The sequence below is a fragment of the Psammomys obesus genome, unplaced genomic scaffold, assembly GCF_907164565.1.
Source record: "Psammomys obesus unplaced genomic scaffold, mPsaObe1.curated_primary_1811, whole genome shotgun sequence".
Taxonomy (NCBI): domain Eukaryota; kingdom Metazoa; phylum Chordata; class Mammalia; order Rodentia; family Muridae; genus Psammomys; species Psammomys obesus.
In genome coordinates this window covers 29,561,206-29,581,153 of record NW_026596095.1, presented here as the reverse complement: position 1 = coordinate 29,581,153, position 19,948 = coordinate 29,561,206, and the positions used below count along the sequence as shown (strand labels likewise).

At 41.8% G+C, this 19,948-nt stretch overlaps 1 protein-coding gene across 1 annotated transcript; it reads right to left on the bottom strand.

The window, feature by feature from the left end:
• Positions 1–919: 919 nt before the first annotated feature.
• Positions 920–17,434, bottom strand: LOC129692028 (guanylate-binding protein 2). Its single transcript, XM_055628261.1, has 11 exons — positions 16,819–17,434; positions 13,896–14,135; positions 13,006–13,133; positions 12,154–12,263; positions 9,379–9,575; positions 8,822–9,064; positions 6,690–6,970; positions 5,339–5,551; positions 3,242–3,344; positions 2,771–2,964; positions 920–1,510 (listed from the first exon to the last, which is right to left on the bottom strand). The coding sequence occupies exons 2-11, from the start codon at positions 14,083–14,085 to the stop codon at positions 1,400–1,402; spliced, it is 1,770 nt and encodes a 589-aa protein (XP_055484236.1). The 5' UTR covers positions 14,086–14,135; positions 16,819–17,434; the 3' UTR covers positions 920–1,399.
• Between the last annotated feature and the right edge of the window lie 2,514 nt (positions 17,435–19,948).

Genomic DNA, 19,948 nt, shown 5'->3' with positions numbered 1-19,948 from the left:
ATATGCTTTATTTTATAACTAATAGGTTAATATGTCTATATGCTTTATTTTACTACCTTAGCAACAAGGCAAACCAGTACTCTATTCCTCAGTGTTTGCAAAAGGGATCAGGGAACCCAAAAGAACACTGTTCCCACAAATATACAATGAAGTCAGATCATTTCACCAAAGCTTTTTATTTTTTATTAAGGTAAGTCTCTAGTCCTCTTGATTGTCCTACCTTCCCCTCCCAAATGCTGAGATTATAGGCTTGTGTCACCTCACCGGGTTTAAGCAACACTTGAACCCAGGACCTTGTGCATTCTGATTAACTCTACCTAATGGCTGCATCACCAGCCATACAATACACACTTGGAATAAAGGAAACATTGGTGTGAGAGTCACCTCAGGAACGCTTATTCACTGAGGTTTCTATTTCCCAGATGGTTTCCATGCTCAGTAGTCAGCTCTCCTGTTGCACTACCTACTGATTAGCATCTGAAGCCGGCATCTGATCTAACCCAGAGACAGACAGGATTTCTGATTCCTCAGCTGTCGATGCTGAGCCTTTTCGATGAGCATACACAGTGCTGATACCTTGCGTTCAAACCTATATAATTAAACATTTATACCTACAGTTGTTATCATGTGAGTTAATGTTTAATCAAAGTGCCTTGTCACAGTCCTGGGTTTGATATGAGCAAAATGTACATACGAAAGTGCTTCTTGCTTCTGTAGTTCAAGGGAGTGATCAGACCCATGACTTCAACATTATATTTAGTTGGTGGCATTATTCTTAATGAAATAGATAGACAGAGCAGGTATCCTAGCATCCCAGATGGCCTGGATGCTAATGTTATAATTAAATAACTTTTTAGCTTATTAGAAGATTCTGTTATTTCTTCAATGAACCACAAATAATAATATACATTCTGAAACATTTTCAGTGAGTTATTAATTTTTATTCAAAAATATTGTGTTCCTGTAAGCTTATACCAAGACATTTATCCTGAGAGATTTCAAGACATAACATCACAGCAGGGAGTTAAAAGGGAAAATGGAGATAGGGTTTAGGTTTTGAAGAACTGTAGTAAAACATCAGAGTCCTCAGAGAGATGAAAAGGAAATCATTTTGGAAGTTAGTTAAAAAGTTGCCTGCTCTGTGATTGCCGAAGCTCTACTGTAGGAAAGAGGAAAACTTAAGATTATAAAGGAGAAACATTTGTGGTCTGGGCATGACACAGGCCAGGAGGAGGTATAAAACATAGATGGCTGAACCTCCACTTCTACAGCGATCACAGACTGGAGTTACATGGAATTTTGAGTTGAGTTTAGTAATAGTTGTGTCAAAGCCTGAAGGTGCTCAGTCGGCATATTATGGGATGTAGAAGCTGGGAAGAGATGTTTGGGTCTCGAACCTTCAGAGTATGGTGCATTTTCCACCTCCTTGCCTATGCTTGATGCTGTTAATCTCTTGCTGAAGTTTCCTGCTCTCGTTCTGGAATCCTTCCTTGAGAAATCGTTCTTGTTCCTAAAAGAAAAATGAAGGCTGAACTCACACAGTGTCCCACAGACTCCCCTCGGTAGTTACACTGAAACCGGTGGGGGCGGGGAGGTTGGTGTTTGAGACATGTTGTTAGACAGTTCCTAAAACACTAGTGGCCTATGACCCTCAGGTCCAATTCGATAGTCCTTTGGCTCATGTAAAACAACATTTTCTATAAAATCAGCACCAGTTTGCCTTTGGTTTCTTGCCTCATCTCTGAGCTGTGTGGTGTGGCCTCTCAAACACATGTATGAAGGTGATAAAGATGGGCTCAAAGAAAATGGAAGGCTACTACTTGATGTACAATCAAGACAAGGGTTCAATCAAGGAATTAGAAACATGCCCAAAATTTTGACAGAAATATATTGAAGCAGCTGGGGTCTGCGGTCCTCACAGGATAGTCTGGCCCACCATGGAGAACTCAGCACCATTGCAGAAGAATGAAGAGTACTGCAATTCAGCTATTTAATCCATGCGCTTGAGTATGTCGACGGCGAGGGACTTTCATTATTCATTAGGAAGCCTCTAGAGACAAGGTCACATTGGGTGTCAGAAGTGAAATCCCCCTGGGCTCCATTCAGTAGAGAAAATAAGGTGTTATTGTATCAGTAACACCTCATGAAACATCAGTTACATCTCATGAAACTGCAGTGTCCCTATCTACAACGTACACACAAAATAACAGTCTAGATTTATTAAATGGAAATAAGTAGGAGATACTTAAGCAGCACCGAGCAATTCCTGGCCTAATAAAAGGTTTCACCCAGCCATAAACAGCTTTTTCCCACTAGACAGGGCTGGAGATAAGCAGTGAGGGAATGAAAATGCATCAGAGTGCCTGAACTATTTACTGCATCACAGAGGTCTTTATTGTGAAGGTCTTACTTCACAACCCGGGCTGACTCTGAACTAGTCATCCTCCTGCCTCAGCCTGCTGCTAAACTCACATTTTGGTTTTCTTGCTTGATTTTTAGATTCAGTCATATTATTTTAAGTGCATGAGTATTTTGCTTGTGGTGTGTGTAAATGTACCATCTATGTGCCGTGCCTGGGCCTGCAGAGGCTAGAAGAGAGGGTCCAATATCTGGAGCTGGAGTTATGGACTGTTGTATGTCACTGTGTGGGTGTTGGGAACCAGTTCTCCGTCCACTGCAAGGGCAATAAATGCTTGTAATGTTTCCAGCCCCATGATACACTTGTTTTGATTGGGGCACAGGAACATACTAAGAGAATCTGGTCAATTACCTGAAGTTTAAGGGCTATGATTCTTTCCTGTTCTGCTAATAACTGTTCCTGGTCCTGCTGCATCTTCTCCGTCAGCTGTCTCACATGCTCCTGGTAACTCTTTTCCTTCTGCTCCATCATCAGCTCATATTCCTTTTGCTTTTCTGCTAACTCTCTATTTGCAGCTTCAGCAGCTTCAGCCTTTATCCGCTCCGCTGAGGAGGAAAAGTGAAAGAATACGAAGATTAAATTTTATGAGTTGCTTTTGCTTCTTGTTTCCTCTAAACTTTTTTTCTTGTCTGTGATAAAATCTCTTGTGGAAAGTTTTGTACAGAATAACCAGTTAATAAGGAAACAGATGACTGTATGTACCAGTTTTAAAGCACACCATGAATGATGCTTGTGGTTCTTTCCCCACAGTGGTCCATATGGACCAATACCGCTAAATGTGTCAAGAGCTCACACATCTGGAGTCTCTTCAGCAGCTCTCACCTTCAACCTCCTTTGCTGCTTCCGTGAGTGACTGATCTGCCTGTAGAAGAGTTTCAGCCACATTGTCCTTGGACTGTAAGTACTTTTTCAGCATCTCTTCTGCCTAGTTGTATAGAATAAGTTGAAGACAAACCAACCAGTCCGTTAAAGTGACATTGATGTTACCAGCTATGCAGCAATTCAAAGAGCTTCTTAAGTTTAATCAACCTAAAACTGACTTAGCGACCATTCCACCCCAAATCCTATTCTCTCATAGTCATATCTTTTAACATCTCATGACTCTTAAAGTAGTGGTATCTTTGATCTCTTATCTGCTTTGTACATCTCATATGTAACTATGAGCTGATCATGTTGGGTTTAGCCTAAAAAAAAGAAATGTTGCCTCAGCCTTTTGCTTGTCATCTGTTGCATCTAGATCTCACAACCCCAGACTTGCCTCTGCTCCAACTACTGCTCCGGACCATTTATCTCAGAGTATCCAGAGTATCCAGTATTCTGGGATGGTCATATTACTCCAGTGTTCAAAGATGACTATACAGCTCATCCAAATGAGCATAAGCATTTTTTTAGTGTCCCTCAGGATGTTCCTTGTCTAGATCATGATTTTCTTTATCTCTCACTAATCTCTACTTTGCCCACCAACTCCCAGAACATCAGGTCTCTAGCTACACCTGAAATACACATTTTATTTACTCTTTTGGACTATTGCTCTTGCTTGAAATTTCTGTTTCCTACATGGCCACACATTGTTCCTTCTAATGTCTTTGAATGATTTGCTATGCCTCTGCCTCATGGTCTATCAAAAAAGTAAATTATAGTATCTGGGATATCCAAATGATTAAATTCTTGTGAAAGACATATAATCAGAAAAGTGTCATGGTGTGTCTTAGAAATCTTAAGAGGAGTTGATGCACCATTCTTTTGTCCTTTCGTCCCTCCTTTTTGTTTCAAGGTATAAAGCTGAAGTAGAGCCTGACTTTCTAGCAGCTACCATAGAGCATGGATGCAGCCTGGAGATGTAGTCGCTGGAGAACAGAGGAAGAGGCCTAGGAACAAATAGGTTGTAGAGCCACCACAGCGGCACTGGGTTCTTCGTGACTCATTGTTGTTTGTAAGTAATACAAAGTCAAAATAATTGCAAAGTCTATTATCAGTGTAGAGTAGTCGAGACCTATTGGACATAGATGATGTTTTCTGGAGTTGCATTCAAGTTTTGCTGCTCATTGGTTGTGTGGTCTTAAGTGAGCCTTGTATTTCACTCTGCCTTGTTTTCTGTTTCTCTTTGTAATGTAAGCACATTAATAATGCATGGGTTACAGAACCAAAATATCTGGGCCCAGGAGTCTTTTCTGAGACTGTTAATCCAAACAAGGACCATTCATGGATATAACTTAGGATACCTGCTCATATGTAGCCCATGGCAACTCAGTATCCAACTGGGTTCTCTAGTAAGGGGAACAGTGACTGTCTTTGACATGAACTCAGTGGGTGGCTCTTTGACACCCCCCCCCGTAGGGGGGAGCAGCCTTGCCAGGACACAGAGGAGGACAATGAAGCCAGTTCTGATGATACCTGATAAGCTAGGGTCAGATGGAAGGGGAGGAGGACCTCCCCTATCAGTGGACTTGGAGAGGGGCATGGGAGGAGATGAGGGAGGGGACTACAGCTGGGATACAAAGTGAATAAAAAAATAAAAATTTAATTAAATAATGCATGGCCTATGTGGTGATGTGAGAATTAAGAGAATAAATTTCTGAAGCACAGGGAGACAATCTAAATGCTAACTGCTGCTACCACTGTTATTATTTTTAATTGTCTTGCTGCTAACAATACGAGAAGTGCTCAACACACATGACCAAATAAATCATTTTAGACAATTAGATGAGCAATTAGGTTGAGAGAATGGATGAATTCCACAAACACTTCTAAGAAGTCCAGTTGTGCTTCCAAGGAGAGATCTGCTGTCTGTCTCAGGGTCAGCGTCCTCCTAGATGTGTAAGACAAGGGCACTCTCCACCAGCACATCCTTGTTCTCTCTGCCATTTGGGAGAGGCTCCCACCAAGCCCTCCAAAAGTGGTACCAACCACTCAGCTTACCTGGAGCCCCTTTCCAGGAGCCTGGTTATACTTCTTCTCCAGCTCTTGTTTCTTTCGAAGGAAGAGGTAATAACCACCCGGTCTAGAAAATGTCCCCTGTTTCACTTCTTCTTCCAGAGGTCCAAAAATATCCTCCAGCAAATCTGAGCAACGAGCTGATGACACGTCTATGTTCTTCTGAATAAAGGCGTCTCGCTTTGCTACTATTAGGTTCTGGGGAAGGACAAACCCACACACATGGCAGAGATGAAAAAGATAGCACAACAGACTGCTGGAGAAGGTCTAAACGGGGCCACACTCTTCACCGCCGTGCGACACTCTCCCTGAAGAAGGTGCTGGCTACAGAAACTGACACTTCAAATCTCATTTCCTAAAGGTCTGTCTCCCTGTTTTCCTGCTCCAGAGATATTCTTAGAGCACAGGTATTGCTTCTCAAAAGAGAACCCTTTATCTACTCAAGTTTCTAATTGAAGGAATATTTTAGATTATGAAAATTAGAGCTAGGCAGGCCTGTGTGGACTTCCTGCACTCACTTCTTTGTAACTTCGTGGCCTCATCGTCATTAGTGGACTAAGGTTTCCTTGTCTATAAGGATGGAGTAACAACACCAATCTTAGAGGTCTTTTGTCAGACTGTGTGAGTGGACACAGAGAACTAAGTCCAGGGCTCTGCAGAATTTCTCAGGAAAGGGTAACTGACTGTGCAAGGCTCTGTGATAAAGGACTATTTCTCACCACGTAGCCACCAATGAAAGTCCTGAAGATGAAAGGATGAGCACTTTAGGGTTTGGAAAGCATAATAGGACAGCTACCTCTCCTTTTGACATCAAGCAAGTAACTAAGTCTCAACTATTTTATCTCCTTTAGGTTGGAGAGTAATCAATTTCCTGTTGACATTGACTCTCCTGTTTCACCAGAGCCTCTGAATGAAGCCTTGGTAAAATCCCGCCTTGGAAATCCAAAGAAGCATTGCCCCTCATTAAATGGCAAAACATCTGTAAACATTCTTATGATTGATTTCTCATTACCAATGGGAAACACAAAAACAATGTATTTCTGAGCAATAAAAACTACATTAGGATCAAAATGACAAAAATACATTATATTCAAAATTCTCAAAGAATAAAAAATATATTATAAAAAGTAAATGTAATGATCCTTTGTAAACGCAGCTGTGAAATTCCCTCAATGGCTGAGAACATAGTTTCCAACAGAATGTAAACTTTCAATAATCACTGCAAATTTGTCTGTGTCACTGACTGTTCCTTACCATCTTGGAGACTAAGGACAACACCCATCCCAAAAAGGGCCCTTCCTTTTCTCTGTTTCATGATTTTGTGTAGCACACCTACCCCTAATTCCCTCTGGAACTTTTGGTCTACATCCTTGAAAGAATTCTGCATGAAGACCTCAATGGCCTCACTCTCAATGGGCCTGTGCAGTTCTAGCAGCTCCTGGAGGGTTTCCGTGGGCAGCTGGACCTTCTGAGTCATCTTTTCTTCATAGTAGGCAATGGCCTTTTGCACAGCAGCTGAGTTCTCTATCTGGGCCAAAGTCAGGACAGCATTCTCCATGCAGGGTAGTTCTCCACTGCTGATGGCATTGACATAGGTCAGCACCAGGCTCTGTAGACCTACAAAAAACCCAAAAAAGTTAAGAAAATGGCTGTTGGTCGGTAGACAGAGCACTCTATAGTTTTAAGATTCTCTGAGAAAGAATAGCAAAATAATAATTTATTAACCTTAGATCCAGTGGATAGTAAATCATTTTGTTGTCGTTGCTGTCCTTCATTTGTTCCAAAGACTATTGGAGGTTAGTCTGATGCTTATATTTTGATGCTAATTACTGGCCCTCAAGATCTGCTATTTAACAGGTGTATGTGTCTTATTAATTGTGATAGCAGGTTAAATAATAATGCTGTGATCACCACAGAGTAAATAATAAACAATATATAGCGCAACACCCATTTTTAGTTACTACAACAAAAGACAGATGCTACATTGAGTGGGTTTCCAGTATTGGTGGAGGATATGGTCTGGTTCCTTTACTCCCCTTATTCCCTCTCTCCTACTTCTTTTCTTTCCTTTCATTCTTAATTAATTTTTTAAAGCCAAAGTGATAGCTTTGCTATTTCTTCTGGTTTGGTTGTGGTGGTTTTTAAATGACGCATCCTTCCAATTCTGCCTCTAACCTGTATATAGGGATCCACCGAGACACTCTCTTACAAAGCTGTGAGCAGGTGAGCAGATCGTCTAGGTTTGCTCCAAATTTTGCTGATTGATTAAGAGCATCAGAGTCCAGGAATCTGTCCTGCCCCTTTGTACCACCACAGTGTGCTGTGTGCAGAACACTCAAGAGAGTTATGCATGTAAAAAAGAAAACTTCACATTGTTCCCCAGAATCCCTGCCTGGCGAATCCCCCATAGAGCTTAGCACCAGCTATACTCTCCTTCCATTGTGTTCCTGCCCTTTCAGGACATCATCACTCCACACTTCTTCAACGGGGACTCTTTCATCCACCCTATTCTCTCAGTCGCCTGACTCTTACTTTCTTAAAGTTGGAAAGTTGCATCCTGCTTTTGGCCTTCTTTGGTTACATTAGTACATCAGGTATTACCTTCTGGCATTCTGGGTAACTCCTACCCATTTCCAACTTCTCACCTTACTCTTCAGCTTTAAGAACAAACAAACAATCAAAACAACAACAAAAAACAGTGTTCTCTCTGTCCCCAAGAGCTTATGTCCCACTTGCCTAGACCTCTAACTCCCCTGTTGCAGCTCCTTACGTTTCATTAATTATGTCAATTATTATTTATCACTATGAATTTTAGGTTTTTGTTTCCATTTAAAGTGTCTTTTGATTTTGTTATACTGGAAGGAGGATGGAAAACACATCTCTTTTTAAAAATAATTTATTTTTATTTTATGTGCATTAGTATTTTGTCTGCATGTTTGTCTATGTGTCAGATCTTGGAGTTACAGATAGTTGTGAGCTGCCATGTGGGTTCTGGGAATTGAACCCGGGTCCTCTGGAAGAACAGTCAGTGCTCTTAACCACTGAGCCATCTCAGCTCCCCAAAACATATCTCTTAACCCTTTACTATACTCAATAATTGGCTCTTTAAAGCCATTATTAAATATTTTGTTTGTACATGAACATTGTAGCCCTTAGTGACAAACTCCATAAATGTCATATTTCATTTTTCCTGACTTTTAGTAGTCCTTTATATAAGTGGTAACCACGAGTGAGGGGAAAATGCTTTCAGGGTTGAATTAGATTCTAGTTATTTTCCCTTTTCTTATTACAGATATGAGATGATGAGAAACGGCTTTAGTTCCCAAGTAAATTCCACCATGTGTTGCATGTACTAAATTTTCAAAGACATCAGCTGATGGTGTTTGGTCTGGTTGGATGTGGCTGCTTCAGTATCTCCTACATTGAAAATAAGAGAAGCCAAGGTAAGAAGAAAAAAGAATGACTTACGTGGCCCATTGACTATGACGCCACCAGACAGAGTCTTGACACTAGAATAGCTGAAGATGTATGAAGTGAATTCTGCAATTTGTTCTACAAATTCGCCACTCAGGTCCTCCTCCCTCATCGTCTCGAGTTTGGAAAGGTATTTCCTCGGAGCAGGCCTGTCAAAGATGAAGCACTTCCTCTTTGGGAAGAACTTCCTGATGCAGAGTCGAGGCTCATTAAAGCTTTTAGTTTTCTTATCATCTCCTGCAAGAATGAAAATTAGATGCAGTAAAGTTCACATGAATAATTTCCATATGTGACACTTCCAACCCCATAACTATGCAAGTTGAAATGCACCTGATACAGAACCAGTGACACTAAAATTAAAAGAAAACACCCTTTCTCTAAGCAGATGTAGCTTATAAAATTTCAGTGGAATCCAAGAGATTCAGCTAAGCTGTGCTTTCATTTCCTATAACAGCAGTCAGGATCACACAGATACAAAATCAACTGGGCAGAAATGACATTTATGAAATTATTTTCCCTTTGTATCAGAACATTCCACCAAGCCCAGGTACCTTTTTTCAGGGTCAGCGAATTCTCCAGGTACTCATCAGCAGTGATAGGTTTTCCATTAGCTTCCAGCTCCAGGGAGAAATCTCTCAGAGCCCACACAAAGACTGGAAAGAAGCCCACAAACTCAGCAGCGTCGTCTACGCCACTCTGCTCAGGTGATGACTTTGATTTGATTAGATCAGTCAGCTCTGTCACGTAGCTGAGACATTAAATTAAGAAAACTATAAAAACAAAATTATTGTCTTATGATGGATATTCCACCAGTGCCTGCCCAAAATTAATGCATGCTTGTTCGTTTAGCTGTGTTGGCTAGTTTTTGTCAGTTTCACATAACTGGAGACACTTCAGAAGAGTCATCACCTCAGCTGATTAAATTTATCAACTGAGAAATGACCTCTATCAGCCAGGCCTGTGGACATTCCCACGGGGACGTTTTTCTCAATTGCTAATTGATGTGGGAAGGCTTGGCCCACAGTGGGCAGTGCCAACCCTGGGCAGGTGGCCCCTGGCTGTATAAGAAAAGTAGCTGAGCAAGCACATAAAACAAGCCAAAAGGGCAACATTCTCTGAGGTTTCTCTAGATTCTGCCTCTTGGATTGCGTCTTGGCTTCCTTGATGACAGATTGTAACCTGTAAACCGAGCAAACCTTTCATCTCCAAGTTGCTTTGGGTCATAATGTTCATCCCAGCAACAGAGAGAAAACCAAGACATTGCTGATTCACAGAATTCAAACATTCACCAATCTATTGAGCCTCTACTATGAATGAGTCAGTTCCAGGGAAAAAAATTTAAAATAAATGAAAGTTTGCTACCATCATTGAGTTTTCATTGTGACACTTGGAGACAAAAACAATAAGTGAATTATTTTAACATCTCAGATATTTGCTACCATTTGATGTAGAAAAGGCTTTAGCCTAAAGGCTAGAGAATAACTATGTATGTCTAGTTTCTCAGAGAATATCATATGCTTTGTGAAGTCCTTGGTCAGCAGAAATCTAAAAAAAGTTAGAAGAGCCATCCATGAAAGCCCCAGCAGAGAAGCTGGAGATATGGCTCCGGGGCTAGAAGAAGCTGATGTTTTTGCAGAGGACCCAGGTTCAGTTCTCAGCACCCAGATCCAGTGGCTTACAATCTGGTGAAATTCAAGCTTCAGGAAATATGACACCTCTGGTCTCAGCAAGCAGCTCGTTTGCACCAACACATACACACACAATATTAATAAAATGAAACCTTGGAAAGGTGTTTTTGGAGAACATTCCAGATAGTTGTCAGAAAACCCCTGAAAAACATGATTGTATCTGACATGGGTGTGGACAAGTGCTAAAGAAGTCAGTACGAGGGCATGTAAGTTCTGAAGGCCAAAGCAGGAAGTTTCCAGCTTGTTTTCTACTAAGTAGAAAGCCAGCAGTGGACTTCGATCGTAGAGATGGTAGAAGATATGTTAAGTGATTTTTTAAGTGATCACACGTCTGGGGTTCCAAGTGTCAAGACTTTCGTAGAAGAGTGTTAGGTCATTGAGCCAGAACAAAGAAAGCTTAGACTAGACACAATAGGGAGGCTGGTCTAGGAAAATAGCTTTGCAGATGGAGTTTAAAACATTTGTGAGCTAATACTTTCTAGGATGGGAGAGAAAGGATCAAAATGATTGCTAAGGTTTTGATCAGAGCAACTTTGTGGAACATGTGGGATTTACTGTCGTAGGAAAGGTGAGAAAATTGTTTTGTAAATTCTGAGATCAAATCATCTCTTAAAGATCTATGTGAAGATGGAAAAAAATTGAATCCTCTCACAGATTTAAACAGAAAATTGGTGATGACTGAAATACAGGTGCACAGAAGCCCTTTGCCTAATGATACTGCATGAGAGTAGAGAATGAAGGAAAGTGGGTAACTAATGAGCTGTGATATTCAGAGTCCACAGAAACTGAACAGTTAGCCAGAGAGGAGAATGGAATATTAGGAAATGACGAAGTTCTAGACGCAAGAACCAAGTCGTTCAGAAGAGAAAGGACTTGAAATGCTGCCGGCAGAACAGATGATGTGACTTCTTACTGAGCACAGTGATGTTAAAGAGAGCACAGGGGGCCACCTGAAGTTAAGTTTATGGATAGGCTGGTGGCATTGACTCGGGCAGGTAATTAGGAAGGCAGAGGAAAATGATACCAAGAGGAAAAACTAGAAGAGAATAGTGGAAAACTGTCTGTTGGCTACCAGTCTCCTAACAGCAGCGGTTAAGATCTTCAGCAAACCAAGGCTGTGTGGCCTATAGGCTTGCAGAGAAAGGTGGTTATGGTCTGAGGGCACTGCATCTTTCCAATGGCGGAAGGATGAAAAAGTGACTGGGAGCTGCAGATTGGAGAAATATTGCGTACAGGCTGAAAAGCAGTGGCCATCTCAGATCCCTGGATGAGATTGCACGATAAATATTACCTACAGCATGCAGTGAGGAGTCGGGCTATAACTAATAGGTAAGGATAAGGATCTTCGTGATCTTTGAGAACATGGGTTCTACAGCATGTTGAGGATTTGGACAAATGCAGGCTAGTGAGACAGATAGGGAGGTTCCCAGCAGCGTGTCACTGCGTGTATGGCGGTGTGTGATGTAGGAAGTTTGAACTTCTAGGGCAAAGTGAGGCAAAGTCACATGAATTGTGTCAGGGGATTTGTTAATGAGAGACTTAAAAATGCTGAGGTCCTTGCCTTCCTGTCTACCTGACAATATAATGAAGGTATTCTTTCTAGGTTTAGGACAGTTCTAGATAACACCAAAAGGATACTGCAGCTGGTCCATGGCCTGCTGGTTGATGGTTCCTATGCTGTTGTAGATGAAGGTGCTGCTGAGGAGGACTGCCAGGGCGAAGATCCAGCTGTCATTCTGGTTGTCTCCCTACAGGTGAGTGAAAAAGAGTGACTAAGAGACTGTCCATCAACTCAGATAGGTGAAGATGATCCTTTGTCTGTCTCCCATTAGCTATGACAAGGGTAAGTCATTTCTACTACATAATAATTTTCTGCCTGTACAATGATTTTATGAATGTTCAATACATGCTCTATAATTCAAATAAGACAGTGTACATGAAGGACATTCACACTTAAAAGTCATAATGTTGACTAAACTGGCATGTTATGGTATGGGACAGTTTAACGCTAGTTAAAGTGAGGTCCTTCAATAAGTGTTTTGTTTGAGCAGAGAAGTAACACATGATTCTCCGTGAACAAAGATGTTGTGGCAGATCTTGCATTGCCATCCTTACTAAGAGTCCTTTGTGGAATTGACCATTCTTTTCAAACATACTTTAGTAATTCTCTGAGAATTTGAAACATTGTATTTTCATCATGGTCCCGCATTGAAGAGTCAGCCATGTTTCTCATAGGTATAGGCAAGTTCAGTTTGTCATTAGCAGTTTCAAACAAAATATTCTATTTTTATGGGAAAGAAAAAATGACCAAAATATTGTTAGCTATTATTTAAAGGCTGATCCACTAGTCTTTGACTCCTCTTAGACAAACTTTAAGAGCAGCACATTCCCCTAATTATTCAGAATCATAAATCCAGGAGTGAGATGGATATTGCAAGTTGAACTATTGACAAGCCTCAAGTAAAATCTGAAAGGCTTTTTGTTTTTTACCTTCTCAACATCTTCAAGGCCCTCAGTGTCCAGCAGAACTAGGGTTTGCCCTGCCTTCTTAGGATGAGGCACACACCACATCCAGATCCCCTTGGTATGAGATTGCACTGTGGAACCCAGAGAGAAGCCTGCAAAATAGAATGGGCATTGGATGGGAAGGAAGCAAATAATGGTGCTTCTTGATATTGAGTGGAAAATTAACATAGTTATGTTTCTGGGAGAAGATCAGGGAGGGGGTTACAATCAGGATGTAAAGTGAATAAATTACAAAATAAAAAATAAACATCTGCAAAAACAAAAGAAAGTAGAACAACTTCAAGTATTAATTTTAATTACTAGCCTAGAAATAGGGCACTTGTAATGTCTAATGCTGATCAATACATTAATTCCTTAGAGCTAGACACTTGCTCCTCCTATGTGGACAGTCTAGTAAATGTTTTATAATTCATCATTAAGGAAGCTAGCCAGACAGTGGTGGCATGTGCCTTTAATCCCAGCACTCAGGAGGCAGAGGCTGGCAGATCTCTGAGTTAGAGGCCAGCCTGGTCTAAAGAGCAAGTTCTAGGACAGCCAGGACTACACAGAGAAACCCTGTCTATAAAAACAACAACAACAACCCCAAAAACAAAACCCGAGGAAGTTAGCTTTCTCAGTGAATGTGTTAGTTCTTTCTTTAAAACACACCTACACCTGCAAATTGGAAAATAAAGGCACCGTTTAAAGAGCCAGGGAGTAGAGGATGATTCAACAAGGAGAAACTCTGCTGGTGGGTAGACATTATCCTTTCATAGTTCTTCCCCTCTCTGGCATTCTTTCCTCACATTTGCTTTCAGGATGCTGGCTACACGAGTGATCAGAAGAGCCTGAGCAGTCTTGTTGCTGGCACTCACCTGTTTTCTTCCCAGCCAGCTTGTTCATCAAGTATGATTTTCCTGTGCGGTAGAGGCCCACGATCGCCACCACCACCACAGGCTGCTGGATGGCTTTCAGGATCTTCAGAGCCTCCTGGTTGACCACTAGCTGAGCCTCAGTGTTCTCAATGAGGCACATGGGTTCCGACATGTGGATCTCTCGGGCCATCTTCAGGCCTTCTTTTGTCTCCAAGGAGAAGATAGGTCGGACCACACTTTCTAGTCAGTCAGAAGAAATAAATATTATACACTAAAATTTTCCTTCTTTGAAATGTGTTCCTTGTATACTTCTAAGAATTCTGAGGCCTCGTATGGCTGTCCTGTAGGTTAGTCTACTACTTCTATTTGAATACAAGTAGTTTGAAGTTCATAGATAACCAGGAAAGTTATGTACTGGGTTCAAAAGGCTGCATGTATCATTTCCCCAGCTTCGTCCAACCCTGGTACCCACATACCGTGAGTGTAGTGGCTGACTGGGCTTGCAGCATTTCTACAACACCCCTAATGAGGATGCATGACTTGCACCTCCTTTTTTCTTATATAAGATTTTTGCTAATGTCCCTTTTTGCTTCAAGATCTAGTCTGGGATCCCTCACTGATCTTCATGTCTCTGTAGCTTCCTCTCATCTTCATTAGATCTTTATTCTTTCTTTATCCTTCATTACTTTATATCTTAGATGAGTATATAGCAGTTATTTTGTAGCGTAGACTTCAGTTAGATTTTTTTAGTTGTTTTCTTAATATTAGTTTGAAATTCTATTGATATGTACTGGGCAAAAGGTCACAGAACTGATATTCTGTAATCTTCACAGAAGATCAAAGCGAAGGATCGATAAGTCGGGTATTACTTCCTGTGATAATACTCTTTTGAATGTGGCCTGTTGATTAAGGGGTTACCTGCCAAGAACTGTTTACTGCTTTATAATTATTATCACCACTTGAACAGCAAACAAATATTTAGAAAACAATTCTAGGATTTTAGTCAACAGGGAAATACAAGTGAAAAATGCCCTGAGGTTGCATCTCACTCCACTGAGAGTGGCTAGCACTAAGATAACAAGGAAAAAGTCCTCCAAGGGCGTGGGAAAGAGAACCTTATGCATTGCTGCTGGGAATGCAAACTGGTGCAGCCACGGTGGAAAGCAATATGGAGGACAACAGAACTACCAAATGACCAGATACCACTCCTGGACACACACACACACACACACACACACAGAGAGAGAGAGAGAGAGAGAGAGAGAGGAGAAACTTTTTGGGGTGAGGAAAAGGACCAGGGAATTGGCGTAAGGACAAATGGGGTATGCTGGGTAGGCCAATGTGGGCGAGACACAATAACATACATGCGTAAAAACGTCCTAATGCTGCCCATTACATTGTACACTAGTTAAAATATTTTTATTTTAAAGGTCAAAACAAAAACAAGAAGAAAATTTTAAAGTTGCCATTTGGAGAGATACTTTTAAAACTCAACACATGTAACTTTCTCATACCCCCGTGGGCTTTGGCCACAGCTTTCAGCATCTACTAATAATTCAAGGCTAAAAACTAACCACTCCAACATTTCCCTACAGATGACTGCCTGCTCTTATCAGGCCATGTACTTATTCACTGGAGGTCCTCAGCAAGCAAGGGTATTGCTCCTACTCACATTCATTCAGTCACTCAGTTGGTTGCATCAGTGTAACCTGCTAAGTACTTATTTCATCCTGTGTGCCTTCTTTCCTCTGTGATCATTGCTTGTGTTATGGCCTGACTTGTCCCTTTTGTTGACTGAGGCTCCTTCAGCTGGACCCAGTGTTTGGCTGGCAGACTCCCATCACATTCCCATTACTTTCTGCTACTACAGATTCTTTCAGAGCCATGTTTGTCCTGTGTTGTTCCGGAGTTGAGTACTCCTCCCAAAGCTTTGGTTCAGTTTGGTGCACTGTAGGATTTATGCCAGAAATATCACCCTTAGCACAGTCATTGTGTCGAGGTGAAACATTATCTTCTGGGACGTGAAAGGGTCTTTGAACTTATGAAGTCAGAGCTGCTGTGGCTCCTATAGAAAATCTGCATAAAGCTGGGTGCTTGGTGGTGCACACCTTTAATACCAGCATTTGGGAGCCAGAGGCAGGAGGCTCTCTGAGTTCAGGGTCAGCCAGGTCTACAGGGTGAGTTCCAGCATGGCCAAGGCTACACAGAGAAACTGACACCAAACAAAACAAAAAGAAGGAAAAAGAAAACCTGCGTAAAATCCAGCTTCAAAATTCGGCTATAGATGGGGAGAGGCTCAGGAAGCCCCATGCACAGCTCTGGAGCTATTGGCAGTTAATGGCTGCTAGGGGCGGGGGTGGGGGAGGCTGGTTTTATTCAGTAATATGTCCCATGGTAAACTACCCAGCCTCCAGTAGGTGGCCTTATGCTCATGCTCAAATGAGCTGCAATAACCTGATTCAACGAGGACATGAAATTAGCAATAGGATAGAGTTGGGGATGGTGGGGGTGATGGAAATGTATATTCAAAATAGTATACACAAAGATTTTATGGCTCCCTAAATTATCAGTAGAAGAATTGTCCCCTTTTACAAATTCCAAGCAGCCTAACTTAGCAATAAGAAGACACTGGCAACAAGTAGAGGGATTTTGTCTGAGTTTCATTAGCCAATAAAGATGATCTAAACTAATGCCAAGAAAGCAATATCAACCTTAAAACCTCATGCCCTCTCTGTGAACTCTCCTTTATGCCGTACCAGGGGCAGGGTCACTAAGGGCCAATGCTGCTTCTGTGAACCAGCGCTGGATTTCATGTGACCTGCTGTCCCACCCATGGCTGTCTCAGTTTTAGCCGTCCTTGACCAAGTCTTTTTAGGATAAACCAGCAGTCTGGCAAACCCCTTCTGCACCCCTGCAGTCTTACCTGAAGCAAAAGCCTTTAGTGTGGTGAGGAAAGCTCCTGTGTGAAACGCTGAATGCCTGTGAGCTTTGCGGCAGTCTGGCTGCTGAGAGCTCTGTCCCCTCTCACAGGCGCTGTGGTAAGTACCAGCAAGAACCTAGATGTTGAGAGTTTCCTGAGACTTTAGGAGGAGTTTGCTCAGCAAAAGAGCAATGTTTAGGAAGATGAAAGTGAAAGTAAAGCAGACCAGGGAAATTACTCAGAGTGAGGGGTGTGCTAATGGGAAGGCCAGGGAGATTTCTCAAGCAGAGATTGATAAATGATGCAGTTTTACTCCACAGTTTTTGTGTTTAAAATTTCAATGTAATGCACTGACTGAAGAGGGCATGGTTTTGAAATCACTCCCTGTTACGTTTCTGTCCTTTTTTGTCCATTAGCGTTTGTTTTGTGAAGTTGCCAGCTCCACTGAGTTGCACAATGATACCAAAAGATTGGGCAATTCAGAGACAGACACGAATTCATTTAAAAAACATTTCTCTATACTGTGAAAGAATAAAGATGGAAAGAAAAAAAATGTTAGGGTTAGAAGAAACAGAGAGAGAGGAGGGATGGAGAGAGGGGGCAGACACACAGAGAGGGAGAAAGAGAGAGAGAATCACTGAAAGTGAAAGTGAATCTGAGTTTCTTTAACTATATCAAATGTTGGGAAATCAGCTGATTGGCTTGTGTGTTTGCCTTCCACACTAGAAGAATCTGTGGACATTATACATAATCCCCAAACAATTTTGGCACCACTTGAATATTTGTCAGTCATGTGGAGCATAAGGGTAAACAAAAAGGAATTTTTTTTTGGTCTCTAAGTTTAAAGGGGCCGGTTTCCCGGTTCCTGTATTATGTTTCCTTAGAAACAAGTGAGTCAGAGCCCTGCCCATAAACTACTGAGTGTAAATAACATCTCTCAGACACTGAGCAGAGCCACTGTTGGCCATAAACCTCTGAGTCTCTGGACTGTGCCCCAGCAGGCTGGCGATGGCCTTGGCATTGACAAGCCACTGGCACTGTGGCTGTGAACAGTGCCCACAACCGTGCTTTGTAGTTCTGAAGACATCTAACTAACCTTCATACCCATCTACCCACTGACTGGTGCTTAAAGCCTTCCATCGGAGCTAACACAAATCAGACAATAGGCCAGATTCTTAATTCCCTGGGTGCAAGTGTTGAACCACTTCTATGAGCACACGTGATGCAGCATGCCCTCGGAAGTATATTGCGGAAAAGCTCTACCATCCACTGCTATCCTATAAGCCAATGTGTCATCAGAAGTTCTCTTCCAAAGCCCTGGGCTTGAGGCCACCATGAGCACCATAATTATACAGAAAGTATCTTTGTGCTTCTCTATTCCATGGGAGTGATGAGACAAATAACTGTGACATTTTTCTTTGTAGTGCTTTTATTCTGAATGTCTAGATGCAGAGCCCATGTCCTCATCACTGGGAGTGTTATTTTTAAAATTATGCACACAACAGACATTATATGAAAGAGTTTATTGGAGGGAAGGGAAGCAGAAGAGAGTTAGGTCCTGAGTGAGCCATGAGGGTGGGGTGGGGAATAGAGACAGAGAGACAGAGATGGGAAGAGGAGTACTCCAACAGACAAAGAGGAGAGAGCAGTAGAGGAGCAGGAGAGCAAGAGAGGGAAAGAGAGAGAGAGGGAGTGGCAGACCGGCCACTAATTTCCTGGCCCAGATGATGTCATAGGATACAAGTACTGACACAGGAAGTTGTCAGGACCCTAAAGGCAGGCCAGTGGATTGCCTGCACAACATAAAATTCCTCCCTTTTTTAAATTAAAATTTTATTTTTTAACATTAGTTACAGTTTATTTACTTTGTATCCCAACCAGAACCCCCTCCTTCATGCCTTCCCAATCCCACCCTCCCTCTCTCACCTCCTCCCTGTCCCTCCCTAAGTCCACTGATAGGGGAAGTCCTCCTCCTCTTCCATCTGACCCTAGTTTATCAGGTCTCTTCAGGATTGGCTGCAATGTCCTCCTCTGTGGCCTAGTAAAGCTCCTCCTTCCTTGGGGGGTGGGGGGTGAGTGTCAAAGAGCCAGCCACTGAGTTCATGTCAGAGACAGTCCCTGTTCCCCTTACTAGAAAACCCACTTGGATACTGAGCTGCCATGGGCTACATCTGAGCAGGGGTTCTAGGTTATACCCATGCATGGTCCTTGGTTAGAGAATCAGTCTCAGAAAAGACACCTGTGCCCAGATATGTTTGGTCCTTGTAGAGCTCCTGTCCTCTCCAGGTCTTACCTCTTCCCTTCTTTCATATGATTCCCTGCACTCTGCCCAAAGTTTGGTTGTGAGTCTCAGCATCTTTTTTAATACACTGCTATGTAGAGTCTTTCATAAGCCCTCTGTGGTAGGAATGTCCATCCCATTTGTCTTTCTAAGTGAGGGTTGATCATCTTACCCAGGATCTTCTTTCTTGTTTATCTTCTTTACGTGTACAGGTTTTAGTATGTTTATCCTATATTATAGGTATAATATCCACTTATAAGTGAGTATATACTGTGTGTGTCTTTCTGCTTCTGGGATACCTCACTCAGGATGATCTTTTCTAGATCCCACCATTTGCCTGCAAATTTCATGGTTTCCTTGTTTTTAATTGCTAAGTAGTATTCCATTGTGTGAAAGTACCACAACTTCTGTATCCGTTCCTCCATTGATGGACATCTGGGTTGTTTCCAGGTTCTGGCTATTATGAATAAAGCTGCTAATATATAAAAAAACTAAAGAAGTTAAAAAGCAACAAATCAAACAATCTAATTTAAAAATGGGGTACAGAACTAAACAGAGAATTCTCTGTAGAGGAATATATAATGGCAGGGAAATACTTAAAGAAATGCTCAACATCCTTAACCATCAGGGAGATGCAAATCAAAATGACCCTGAGATTTTACCTTACACCCATCAGAATGGCTAAGATCAAAAACTCGAATGACAACACATGCTGGAGAGGATGTGGAGAAAGGGGAACCCTTCTCCACTGCTGGTGGGGATGTAAACTTGTATAACCACTATGAAAATCAATCTGGCGCTTTCTCAGACAATTAGGAATAGCGCTTCCCCAAGATCCAGCTACACCACTCC